General features: G+C 38.1%; 1 protein-coding gene across 2 annotated transcripts in view; it reads right to left on the bottom strand.

Annotated features, from left to right (window-relative positions):
* NOX4 (NADPH oxidase 4) overlaps positions 1-12,259 on the bottom strand; it is a 129,216-nt gene that overhangs the window by 99,148 nt on the left and 17,809 nt on the right. Inside the window, exons 3-4 of one of the 2 annotated variants that reach the window (XM_081154290.1) lie at positions 4,662-4,768; positions 2,943-3,027 (exon numbers count right to left, since the gene is read on the bottom strand). In XM_081154290.1, coding sequence (XP_081010416.1) covers positions 2,943-3,027; positions 4,662-4,703 — 127 coding nt within the window. In that variant the 5' untranslated portion in view covers positions 4,704-4,768. Of the gene's footprint in view, positions 1-2,942; positions 3,028-4,661; positions 4,773-12,259 lie in introns of both variants that reach the window. The other variant, XM_081154289.1, reaches the window with a different exon arrangement.

The following is a 12,259-nucleotide window of genomic DNA, read 5'->3' as shown; positions in this document are numbered from 1 at the left end:
ATGGGGCAAACACTCAGGAAAATAATAATTACCATTTAATTATCTACAATGGCACACTAAAGAGTGCTCAACTGACTCGGAGCTCATACAAAATATAAAAAGTGCTAGGAAACTACTAAAGAGTTAAAGACATTTGTTTTGACATGTCAGGGAAAAAAGAAAGTTATACTGAAGAGGTCGGACAAGGAAGGAGTAATGACCTTGTGTATTGGACTATAATGCCGTCCTCCCTTTCCAACCTTCTCCAGCATGTGAAATGCAGTTTGAATTAACAGCACATTATACTGTCTGGGAAAGAACATCAGAAAATTAGTTGGGAACCTGTCTTCTTGGCTATTGTACTGCTTGCCTACCAGCACCTCAAGTTACTTCTCTATAAAATGACAGAAATAGGCCTGGCCAAGTGGCTCTGTCCGCTGGAGCATCGTCCTGTGCACCAAAAGGTTGCAGGTTCTGTTCTGGGTCAGGGTACATACCCAGGCTGCAGGGTTGACCCCAGGTGGGGGCATACAGGAGGCAGCCAATGGATGTCTCTCTCTCACATCATTGGTTCTCTCTCCCCCCTCCCCTTCTTCTCTCTCTAAAAATCAATAAAAACATACCCTGGGGGTAGGATTATAAAAAAAGAAAAAAATGACAGAAATAAGAGACTTAATGAAATAAGTAACCCAAAACTGCTTAATAAACCATTACAGTTTACACAAATACATGGAGGCAGTGGTTCAAAAGAAAACAGGGCCTAGAAACTAGAAAACTCTACAATTCCCTCAAACCCAGCATATGAGATACAAGTAGGCCAAGAGTTCTGAGTTACTCACGAAGACAAATCAAAATGAGAGGGAAGGACTGAGATACTAACTACCTAATAATTATTAAAGGATTTATAAGCTCCTGCCAGTAATCAAGATAGAGGAGGGAAGAGGGTCTCATAAAAAAAGTGAACAGGGAACTAGAAGTGAGATAATTAACAAGCAATGACAAGGTTTCAAAGAAATAAAAGATATCTAGGTGAGGCTCAACTTTGGCACAGGTATAAAACATTATTTAAGCAAAACGATCTCCTATAGCTCATCACTTCAGAAATTAATAGTAAAAAAAAATAAACCCCTTTATTTTAAATTAAAGATTTATATGTTAAATACATACTTTGTGTCTCAAAAATGTAAAGGCTTCCTTAGAGGAATTGCCACTCTTTCTGAATTATCCTGAATAAAAGTTCTAGGCAATAGCTATATCTTAAGGGGTACATTCACCTCCTTTAAAAGGCCTTTTAGGTCACCCGGCTGGCATGGCTCAGTGGTTGTGTGTTGACCCATGAACCAGGAGATCAGGGTTCGATTCCCTGTCAGGGCACCTGCCTAGGTTTTCGGCTCGATCCCCAGTAGGGGGCGTGCAGGAGGCAGCCAATCAATGATTTTTATCATTGATGTTTCTATCTCTCTCTCCCTTTCCCTCCCTTTTCTCTGAGATCAATAAATATATATATATATATATATATATATTTAAAAATAAAAATAATAAAAGGCCTTTAAGGTCAAAAGAATGCAGGGCTTTTTGTTTTAGGCAGCAGGCAGAAAGCTATGCCGGGCACTTTGTATGGATTCTCTCATCTAATTCTCACAATAAAACGAGGAGGTAGGTAGAATCATCCCTCTTTTACAGGCAGGAAAGCTAAGGTTAGAAAGGTAACTTAGCTAAGGTCAGACCGCTAGCCAGTGGCAGAATGCAGTCCTTCTGGAAAACATGCTCATTCGTGGCTATACTCTACACTCTCAGTCTCCTGGTCGTTCTCCAACTGGCACAAGGACAGTTTAGAACAAATCAGGCCATGAATGTGCCAGTGTCTCATGATCCCCTCCCTAGTTCTAATCCATCCTAACCCTTATCACTCCCTTGGCCCCCATCTCTTCCTGGGCTCTCACTCCATGCCCAGACTCGAGCTGTATTGGAGTTATCATCCCATCCCTGAGCCCCTCTCCATCTCTCCCCTCCACCTCCATAGGTGACAACTACCAATGGGAAGACAGATGTTCAGGCATAAAACAGTAAAGAAATACTTGGCAAGTATTAAAAAGCTTAAAATTTAATGATTTCTTGCTAATAGCTGTATCAAAACACTACTGATTAAAAATGGCCATACATAAATATCCAGATCAAAGGTTCCTAGCATCAAAACAGCTCTGTCCTACAAATAACCAGATGAAAATGTCAGGGGCTATGCCACTGAGATAATTAATCCCTGAGATTGTAAATTATAATAACAAATTCTACCCTAAGAACTTCATATGCATGTCCTCATTTGCATGTCACACAGTAAGACAGAAGGGCAGCTGGGGATAAATCCCATATAATCCATCTCCAGAGTCCATACACTTAATTCATATATTTATTACCTTCTGTTCCAAAAAATTCTTAAGTATTTTGTAAATACTCGGGATAAAAATTTTATTTTAAAATTACTCTTAAAAACCAAAAGTCTCTCACTTTTTACTTTAACTTGGAATTGAGCAGGGTACACTTTCACAATATGCTCCTCTAGCCAAGTATTATTTTCAAAGAAACATTTATCAATTATAATTTCAGGTGGTATCATATTCAATGAATGTACAGTCTGCAATCTAATTGTGATACCCTTAAACTCCTATCACGTCAATACATTTAGAGCTTAAAAACTTTTACTCTGCTTCTTCCAGTCTTTTTAAGTGAAATTATTTACTTTTAGGAAACACTCCTTACCCACTTGGAGGCCAACCTCTACTATATATATGTGGCATAAGACACACCTATTTTCTGTAGCACCACTAGACAACTCTCTAAAAACATGGAAGAGAAAATTGAGCTGTGTAAGAAAATCACAAGTTGGTGACAGTAAATAATTTATAGAATAATAAAAATACCACTTATAAAATATTATAATACTTAACATCTTTTCATTTTCTCACCTGAGAAAATACAGATGGTAACACCACAGATTATATGGAATGTTCTGCTTTTATCCAACAATCTTCTGGTTCTCCTGCTTGGAACCTAAATAAAAACCATTTAATATTGTAAAAATGATGCAGTAAATAACATATATGTACAGAGTTTTTCACTACAGCATTTTTTATAATACCAATGTTTTAGAAATATGACAGAAGCCTATCAATTAAGAATTAGTGAGATGAATTATAATATATCTAATCAAGAGTACACTCAAACCATTAAACAGAATGTGAGAAGACTTATTATTGATATGGAGAAATGTGCAAGATATATGGTTAGGTAAAAGAATTATAAAACATAAATCCTATATTGTTTAAAATTAGTGGCATTATATGTTAACAGATCTGTAGGCATTTACCCCAAATTGTAATCAGCTGTTGTTCTCGTGGAACTTTAGGGGAAACCTTCACTGATTACTTCGTGTATTCTGGAATGTTTGAGTTTCACTATATATATATGTGTGTGTATATATACACACATATATATATATGATTTCCTTTTGCAGTAAAAGAAGAAAAGATTGTTTTTAAATAAAGCAATTTCATTTTTTATTTTAAATGCCTGTTTGATCTTAAGAAAAATAAAATGTCAAGCATCACTGAACACCTATGTTTCACACTAGGGGACAATTCTTTAAGATGTATGAAATCCTGAGAGACTTAGATGGGCACTTTTCCTACCATTTATCTTCTCTTTCTTCCTGCCAAGCCAATGGCCAGCCACAGAGATCAAAACCTATCATTTTACAATGGTAGGCAACCAAGAGTTATTTCCACAAATTGCCACATTAAAAGTAAAGAGTTTCCAAATATAATTATATGAAAAGATTGAGAAGCTTTACAGTAGTAAATCCCATCATAGAAACTTCACAGGACATCAAAGTAACCTCACATTAACAGCTCCTTTTAAAATAATCAGTATCTATCCAGCAGTGCCTTACCATCTTAGTGAAAAAAGAAATAACCACAGCATACATACACACACACACACACACACACACACCAGGATAATACAAAAGAATTTCAGTTGAGTTTTAACTTTCAAACTGCTTTTCTGTTTCCTTAAATCCTTCATTTTACAACACTAAATATCCACACATGACATTACTATTTAATCAAGACATCTTTTCTATGCCTATTGCATGACTCAAAACAAGTGTGTGTTTTAAGAGATAAATTGCCACCGACACTAGCAGTCATTCTATGTATTGCTCAAAAGCCACAGGGCTTGAGTTTGCTCACCTGAATTTAACTAAATGAAAAACATTTACCAGCGAGAAATGGTACAGTGGGAAGAGCTCAGAACTGGGACTGATCCTAGCTCTGCCTTTCAGTAGCCTCATGATCTTCAAGTTACTTAAACCCTCTACGCCTCAGGTTTTTCATCTGCAATACCTGATTGCAGAATCACTGTAAGGAGTCACAATTACATACGCGAAGTGCTTAGCACGGTGCTTGATGCCACTATTAGCAACTTTTCCTATGATCCTCTGCCTTTAGCATTGTTATCTAGAAGAGCTCGCTGATCATCTTGACAGGTGACATGGTCTTTCCTGTCATTTTTGAAGCAATCACTCTAGCAGAAAAATCAGACCATGAAACTATGTAGGACTAATCAGCTACTGTTGTACTTGATTTTTAGGCTGCGATCTGTGACTAGAATTTTATTTTTCTTACCTTCTGGGATCCTCGAAGGTAAGCCAGGAGTGTCCGGCACATGGGTAAGAGGATAAGGCTGCAGTTGAGGTTAAGAACAGATGCGGAGGCTCTGCTTAGACACAATCCTAGCTGAACAAATAAGGCAAAGGTCAAGACACAGCCCAGGACAAAGTAGACTGCAAACATGCTGCAGGCCTCACCTGCTCCCCGTAAGGATCACGGTCAACACCAGCTCCTTGAAGAGTCTTGAATCACCTTCCACTTCCCTCTCACCAAGGACCCCTAACAGAGACCGGTCTCTTTCTAGTCTCCTCTCATTTCTACTGCTGTTAGAATAACCTGAGTACATTCTTCTAGCACGGGGTCAATGTCTTGTTCCGCCCACCATGCTGTTCCAGGTATCAAGAGCCCTAGAGAGCCTCAGTATATCCTGCACTTCCGCCCTGGTGCAGCGCTGAATCCTTTGCTCATTGATAAGGTACAGAGAATGTCAACAAAGCTTTGTATTTGTGTTCTCTCTGTATATTTAAAAGGTTTTTTTTCAATTGCAGTTGACATTCTCTCTCTAGAACACTCTGTGCCTCCACACAGCTCCCTTTGGCACCACCAAATGTCTTCAAGTTCTTCACCTTAAGCACAGCTCTAGAGTTCGACCCTGACCCAAAATCAGGAGAAGTCCCAGATCAGCTGTGTCTTATAGAAAGTTAATCAAAACCACATTGCACAACATATTTAAAAATAAAAATCAGTCCCCTTCAGTATTGATGCAATACTCTTTGACAACTAATTTTTATCAAACTCTTGCTAGATTGTCATCTGCTGTTGTCTGGTACTAACCACGTTCTTCACATGAAGACAGCAGATGGGGTCATGTCTGTACACTTGTCCTGAAATAAACATAAAACTACTATTTTAAGCATATTGGTTAAGAAATATGTGTAAGCCAGGTGCTTTTCTTATCTTGAAATGGTTCGTGCCCCTGAGATTCCCAACTTAACTCTTGGAAAAATAGCAATTCTGTTACATATTATTTATTGTCAGCATATGAAGTATTGTTCCTGAAGGGGAGACAAGGTAATAAGTAGTGTCAGGAAAGCAATAATTTCCATTGGCTTATATAAAAATTCCCAGTTAGGCTATTTCTACACCATGAGTTAGAACACCTTAGGGAGACAGCTCATTGCATGTACCAATAACTGGACAAACAAAATCTCTGGGCTATCTTAAAAAATGTTAAGTATAATTTTCACACCTCAATCAGCAAAATTATTACCCTTTGAAAGTGGTAGGTTTTTGTTGTTTAGGCCTCCAGAGAAATAGAATAATTTTTATCTCTTTTGACCTGGCATCTGTATATAATAAAATTTTAGCTCATACTTTAGCTAATATTTTTACCTAAAACATAAATGTACCAGGATAATAATTCACTTAAAATACATCAGCTAAAACCTGTCATATTAAATTTATGACTTAAGATATACCAGTAAGTTATCCAAATTTCCTTTTTGGTTCAGTGCTTTAAAGAAAATTCTTATACTTCATTTTCTAATTATTTGTGTGTGTGTGTGTAAGTGCTTTATTGTTGTGTTTACATTAAATCACTCAGTAACATCATTCAAAGTGGCTTTAAGTGTCCCCTTGGGATAGAGTTTATTTCGGCTTTCCACTCCTTCCTTCAGATGCTGCAAAATCTAACCGGAAGTTTTACCACGAACTCATTTCCTCACATGTTTGTTCCTGAATATATTTAGTTCTTTAAACTAAGATGAAAGCTTTTATTATGTTATCAGAGTACAAATTCCCTCCTTCAGAAGTGGTGCCGAAAGTGAGGCAAATTGAAACAGATCCCAGGGGAGAGGCACAGTCACCTACTTGCTACGTGGGGAACCCTCTCCAGACGGCAGCATCTGCTCTACTCGGCCGTTATTCAGCCCTGGCCTCCTTAGTAAGAAGCTGCCTCAAAAGGTTCTCTAGAAAGAAATGACGGCCTTAAGTTAGGTGCCCTGCCACCCTGTGAGGAACTTGTCCCCCCATTCCCAGGGATCTTAACTGGCTAGTTCTCGAATGTCATTCCGGTTAGCTGTCACTAGGTGGCAGTGTTACTGTCACGTTGAAATCCTACCTGTCAAGGTCTCTAAGACAGAATGAAGAATTCCATATGTACTTCTTAAAACTGTAAATATATTTTGGATAGATAGACACTAATAAAACATAGCTTAGTTCTTGCTCTAGGCAGAATGTTTGTGTCCCCCCAAAATTCATATGTTGAAACCTAACGCGAGGCACAGCCTTTGGGAGGCAGTAAGGTTTAGATAAGATCGTGAAGGTAGTGTCCGTGTCATGATTAAAGGAGGAAGAGACCAGAGCTCTCCTGTTCTCCAGGTGAGGATTCAGCAAGAAGATGGCTACCTGCAAACCAGGAATAGAGCCCTCACCCCACAGTGAATCTGCTGGGACCTCGATCTTCAACTTCCCAGCCTCCAGAACCCTGAAAAATTAATATTTGCTGTTTAAGCCACTCAGCCTGTGGTACTTTGTTCTAGCAGCCCAAACTAAGGCAGTCCTACAGACAATTCTAGGAAAATCTGCCATATGAAGCAAGTGATAAGAGAATATAGCATCTCGGTATATCAAGTGGATGGTTATTTTCCTAAAATCTCAATTTCATGGCTTTTATCTTAAATCTTCCACTTCATAACTATGAGTCTTGATCTTGTTAACTGTCCTATTCTGTAAAGTTGAGGGTAAAATGTCTTTATCTGTAAAATTAATATAACATATAATAGCTATGAGGACTTTTGTGAAAAAAGTTTTTAAAAATGCAAGCATTATATAAAATGAACTTATTGCCTTACGGTGACTGTATCCCATCCTTTCTCTAAATGTTCTCTTTGGTACTTTAGAGCAAGTGTTCCACTTACATTACTCATTCAACACACTTAGTGTCATATGCACATATTGCAAGGCACCAGGAGTTCAACAGTGAATGCCTTTTACCTTAGGATGCTTATATTTTAGCAGGGGAAGCAGACATTGAATCAAACAGTTACATAATCAAATGTAAATGATAACAGTGATCAGTGCTGTGAATGAGAAATACCAAATATGAGCATGTGTGACAGGACATGAGGTCTCAGTAGGAAGGTTAGAAACACTTCCTCGCTTAAGTTAATAATGAACTGAGGCCTGGAGGGTGACAGCAGACGTCATCTAGGAATGAGAAGGCCATCCATGCAGAAAAAATCAGCATGACAACTGATGTGTGGCAAATGGGAGCATGGGGTGCATTTGAGAAACGACTAGCAGGCCAACGTGGCTGGATCGGATGCGGAGGGCGATACAACATAAAAGTGGAAAAGCAGGTAGTGTAGACCTTGCTGGGCTTTGTAGGTCATGTGAAGAATGGGTACATTTATCCTAAAATCAATGCAGCGTGGCCGTGTTTTAAGCAGGGAGCTTGGTATGAAGAGATCCGTATTTGATAATGATTTCTCTATTAAGTGTGGAGAACAAATTGGAAGTAATTTGGGCAATTACGTTATTTTGTGTAATCATCACAAAATCGAAATTTTGTTTGAGACAAGGACTACATTTTACGGCAATTATATCTGAGTCTTCTATAAAAAAGGTATTCAGTTTTGACTAAATATTTTGCTAAATAGTTCACTAAAACATATTTGTAAAATGGAGAATTAAAACAGCCTAACCCACATCCCACCATCCACCCAGTGTCTACCCACAACCCTGACCAAAGGCTGAATTTTCCCAGAGACAGCAGCTGATACCATCGTCAAAGCTGCTCTTTTGTTTTCTTATGCCTAGATGAAACCTGTCTGTAACTTCCCACTAGGCTACTCTAGATATTACTAAAGCAGACATTCAAACACTGAAGATAAAAGGAGAAGGATTTCCTAGCCTAATTTTGTTTTCTTCATGCTAAACACAACTAGCTGCCTATAAAATTCTGGATATAATTTTAAGACTCCCCCATCCTCTCAGTGGCCTTTCCCAATGCACCAGAATTCACCACATCATCTACACAGACTAACTACAGAGCGGTCTAAAGATCATCGCTCCCTCGCTAAGGACATGATCGGCTTGTTCTGTCTGTTACACTGTGGGGTGACTGGGTCACACAATGGCTCATCTGGGGTTTACAACATACAGACTTTCTCACATGAAATGTTCTTAAGCAATAAGCCCCTCTACCCTATAGAAAAGGAAACAGGAGCTGTGAGAGCGCAGGTACGTGAATGCAAGAATGTATTGGCTTTAGCACATTATATCGGGTGTGAACCCTATATTCTGATGTTTTTCCTTATTAATTTGCCTTAGCTGAAATTTTACATTCATATTTTCTACATCTTCACCCAAGTTCTTGACAAAGCTATTAAAATGTAACAAAATCCTATTGAAATAGTTTACTCTAGAGGGAACTTGCAAACTACCTTTTCTGGTAAATTAACTTTGAAACAAACATTTCTCTTTCAACTGGGCATTTTCTCAACAATTTGGGGAAAATATAATATGGCATTCTACATGTAAATATCTATATGTAACTATATAGAGATATGAAAAGGCAAGAGAAGTATTAAGTTTTATTAATTGGTCATTTTTCTAGGTACTGCTTGGTAAGTCAACAATTAGTCAATTCCAGGAAAAAAATAAGAATAAAAATTACCATAGAGGTTTGTTTATAAAGTATTTTTTATATTCTGATTTGGTATTTTGTGTTTGTCTAAAATTATGTAAATTTGTACTCATTCAGGCCAATTTTTTAGACTCTTTTCCCCCAAGAAAATATTTTTAATCAAACCAAATGAAGCCTACATAATACCTAATTCTTGCCTGTTTTACGATCACAGAACTGTAGCTCTTTCATGAGGCCTTACAAGTCACCAACCTCCTTTTTGCCTCCGCATACACCGCTAGTTTGTATAGAAGGACTAGAACCCAGGCCTCTCTCCACGCTCTCTCATGTCCCTAAAAGCACTTCACTCCCCAGAACAGAGATGTGAATTCGGACACCTTGTCTAGGGTTCTTTCCAAACCATATACTTTCTTACTCTTTCAGTTGCTTATACTTTTACCCAACCAGCACCTTTCCCTGTCATTTTGGGTAAATCCTGACACAAGATTTCCCGAATCTGACTGTACACTGAAATCACTTGATGTACTATTTAAAGATAAACATATCTCTGCTATACTTCCTGAAATTCTGATTCCTGAGATCTGGAGCAGGGCCCTCAAGAGGTACAACCAGGCTTGTCAATCACTGTTTTAGAATATGCTTTGACATCAGACAAACTTGAGTTTGAAGCACCTTTATTAGCTCTGTGGCCTTAGGTGATTTTCTTACCCTCTCTATCATTTTCCTCATCTCTATATTTTTTTTAATGACAACACATCTACCCCAAAATATTATTATATTAAATGAGCTTATGTGGTACTTAGTGCAGTGCCTGGCATGTAGTAAGAAACCAACAGAAGCCATTGTCGGCATTCTGGCCCCTCGCCACCCATGACCCAGACCTAGTTTCAGAACCTGAATGCTCTCTGGCACGGCCTTTCCAGGACTGTTTCCATCCTCAGCTCTAGAGGGTGATGTTATCGTCGAAGCTAAGGGAGCTGAGCTTTATTCCACTGAACTGTATCTAAAGGACTCAAAGACAGTCCTAGTAGCTAGTAGGCATTCAATAAATATATGGTAGATGAATGAATGAATGAATGAATGAATGAATGAATGAATGAATGAATGAATGAATGAGCCTATGAGATGATCCTTCCATGTCCTCGTTTTGAAAATTAAGAAAAGAAAGAATCAGAACCAAAAGTGACGACTACCTAGAGATCTATGCAGCTATAGCTAGGATCAGAGCTCAGGACCTGCTCTTTCCGTCCTACCATATTGCCCAGGACAGCAACTCTGACCCACTTCCCTAACTCCCATCATTCAGGGCAATGGGATTTACCCTATGGAATGGAGCAACACCCAATCTGAAGAAAATGCTCAGGGCCGCTGTAGCTCTTTCATGAGACTGTATAGGTCATCTACCCCAAACTTCTTTTTGTTTCAACTTATATTAGTAGTCTATAAATAAGCCATATTCATAATACCAGAAGGCCACTCAGCTATACTTTTATGCTACATGGCTCAGTTAAGCTTCTGGATGTATTACCCTGACTAGCTATTCCAGGTTTTCCTGCATATATTAGTTTTCTATTCCTCCCATTTGTGATGGCAATGCTCCTCTTCCAACCTCCATGCCAACTACCAGGTGAACTCTTTACTATTCCTCAAATCTCAGGCCAAGGGGCATTTTCTCAGACTTTGCTAGGGGTGACATCCCTACCTATACCCTCATTTATAATATTATGTAATGTTATAATTTAGCATATGATGGACATTCCACAGGAGCAAGATTGCACTTAAGAATTAAAAAATGGCATTTCAATGAAGGCCTACTTCAAAAGTGGATTAACTATTTTGATAAGGTTTCATATAAAAACAATAATGAATAATATGTCATGAGCAACTAGAAAGCAGTTAAGAACTGGAGGAATTTTTTTTTTTTTAATCCCAAAATAAACTACCAATTCAGCTTTTGGGGTATATCCAGAAGTCCATGAATGACCCTTCATGACATAATAAACTGTAATTCATTCCAAATGACGCTAGCTGGTTTTTGTCAACTCACAGCCCTGGAGACTTTTAACTATGATGAAGTTTCTGACTCAAGTTGATCTCTCTTCCCATCGATAAACTGCTTCTTTTATTTTTTCTAAACACTGTGTCTAAAAGAAGCTATCAATTCTAAAGAGAGAAGCTAGGGGAAAAATTTTTTTCCATATAACTGAAGGGAACACCAAATGTATAGTGTCCATTGTGACTTTCTATCCAGATTGCCTTATGCTGAACTCAAATCTTTCCTTTTGTATGTTAGCAACCTTCGTTCTACCCTTCCTAAATATAAACATTCTTCCATTTTCAGCAGAAATGTGGTCTTTCCTTAGAAGCTGATTATGAGTCAGAAGAAAACGTAGCTATTACACAGAAAGAAGCAAGATTATAACATGGTATATCTGTCCTCATTTTGTCTACCTTGTCTTTCCTGCGCCCAAAGCCAAAAGACAGAAAAGATTCACTTCTAGAATACATGTCTGTCTGGGAAAGTTCAAGTTCAACGTAAATGGGACTCAGAATGCATATGAAGACATTCATGGGTCACCAGATTTAAAAATACAAGGTATTTATCACAGATAACGCTGTGACCTCCACCAAGGTCCCTTGCCTCCAAAACCTAGAACTGAAGAATTTGACAAAACAATAATAAAAACTTCCTCTACTTTCCCAACTATTCTAAAAAGTCAAAAATACATCATGTGAAAATGGTTTGACCGCTCTAGCGGACAAACATTATTAAAATGGAGTTTATTTTAATTTACCTATTAAATTCTTGTGGATATTCATGCCAATCCCTTATGCCTTCCTCCTTTGTTAGGTACAACCACAAGGCTCTCAAGACTTGTAGGGCATTTGGTTTAATGTCATTATTATATTTTCCTTTTCCTATAGAAATGATCCATGCAAAGGGAAAGGCATCGAGGAAGAGAAT

The sequence above is a fragment of the Miniopterus schreibersii genome (genome assembly GCF_964146895.1).
Source record: "Miniopterus schreibersii genome assembly, chromosome: 12".
NCBI classification, from domain to species: domain Eukaryota; kingdom Metazoa; phylum Chordata; class Mammalia; order Chiroptera; family Miniopteridae; genus Miniopterus; species Miniopterus schreibersii.
This window is presented reverse-complemented; position numbering and strand designations above follow the sequence as displayed.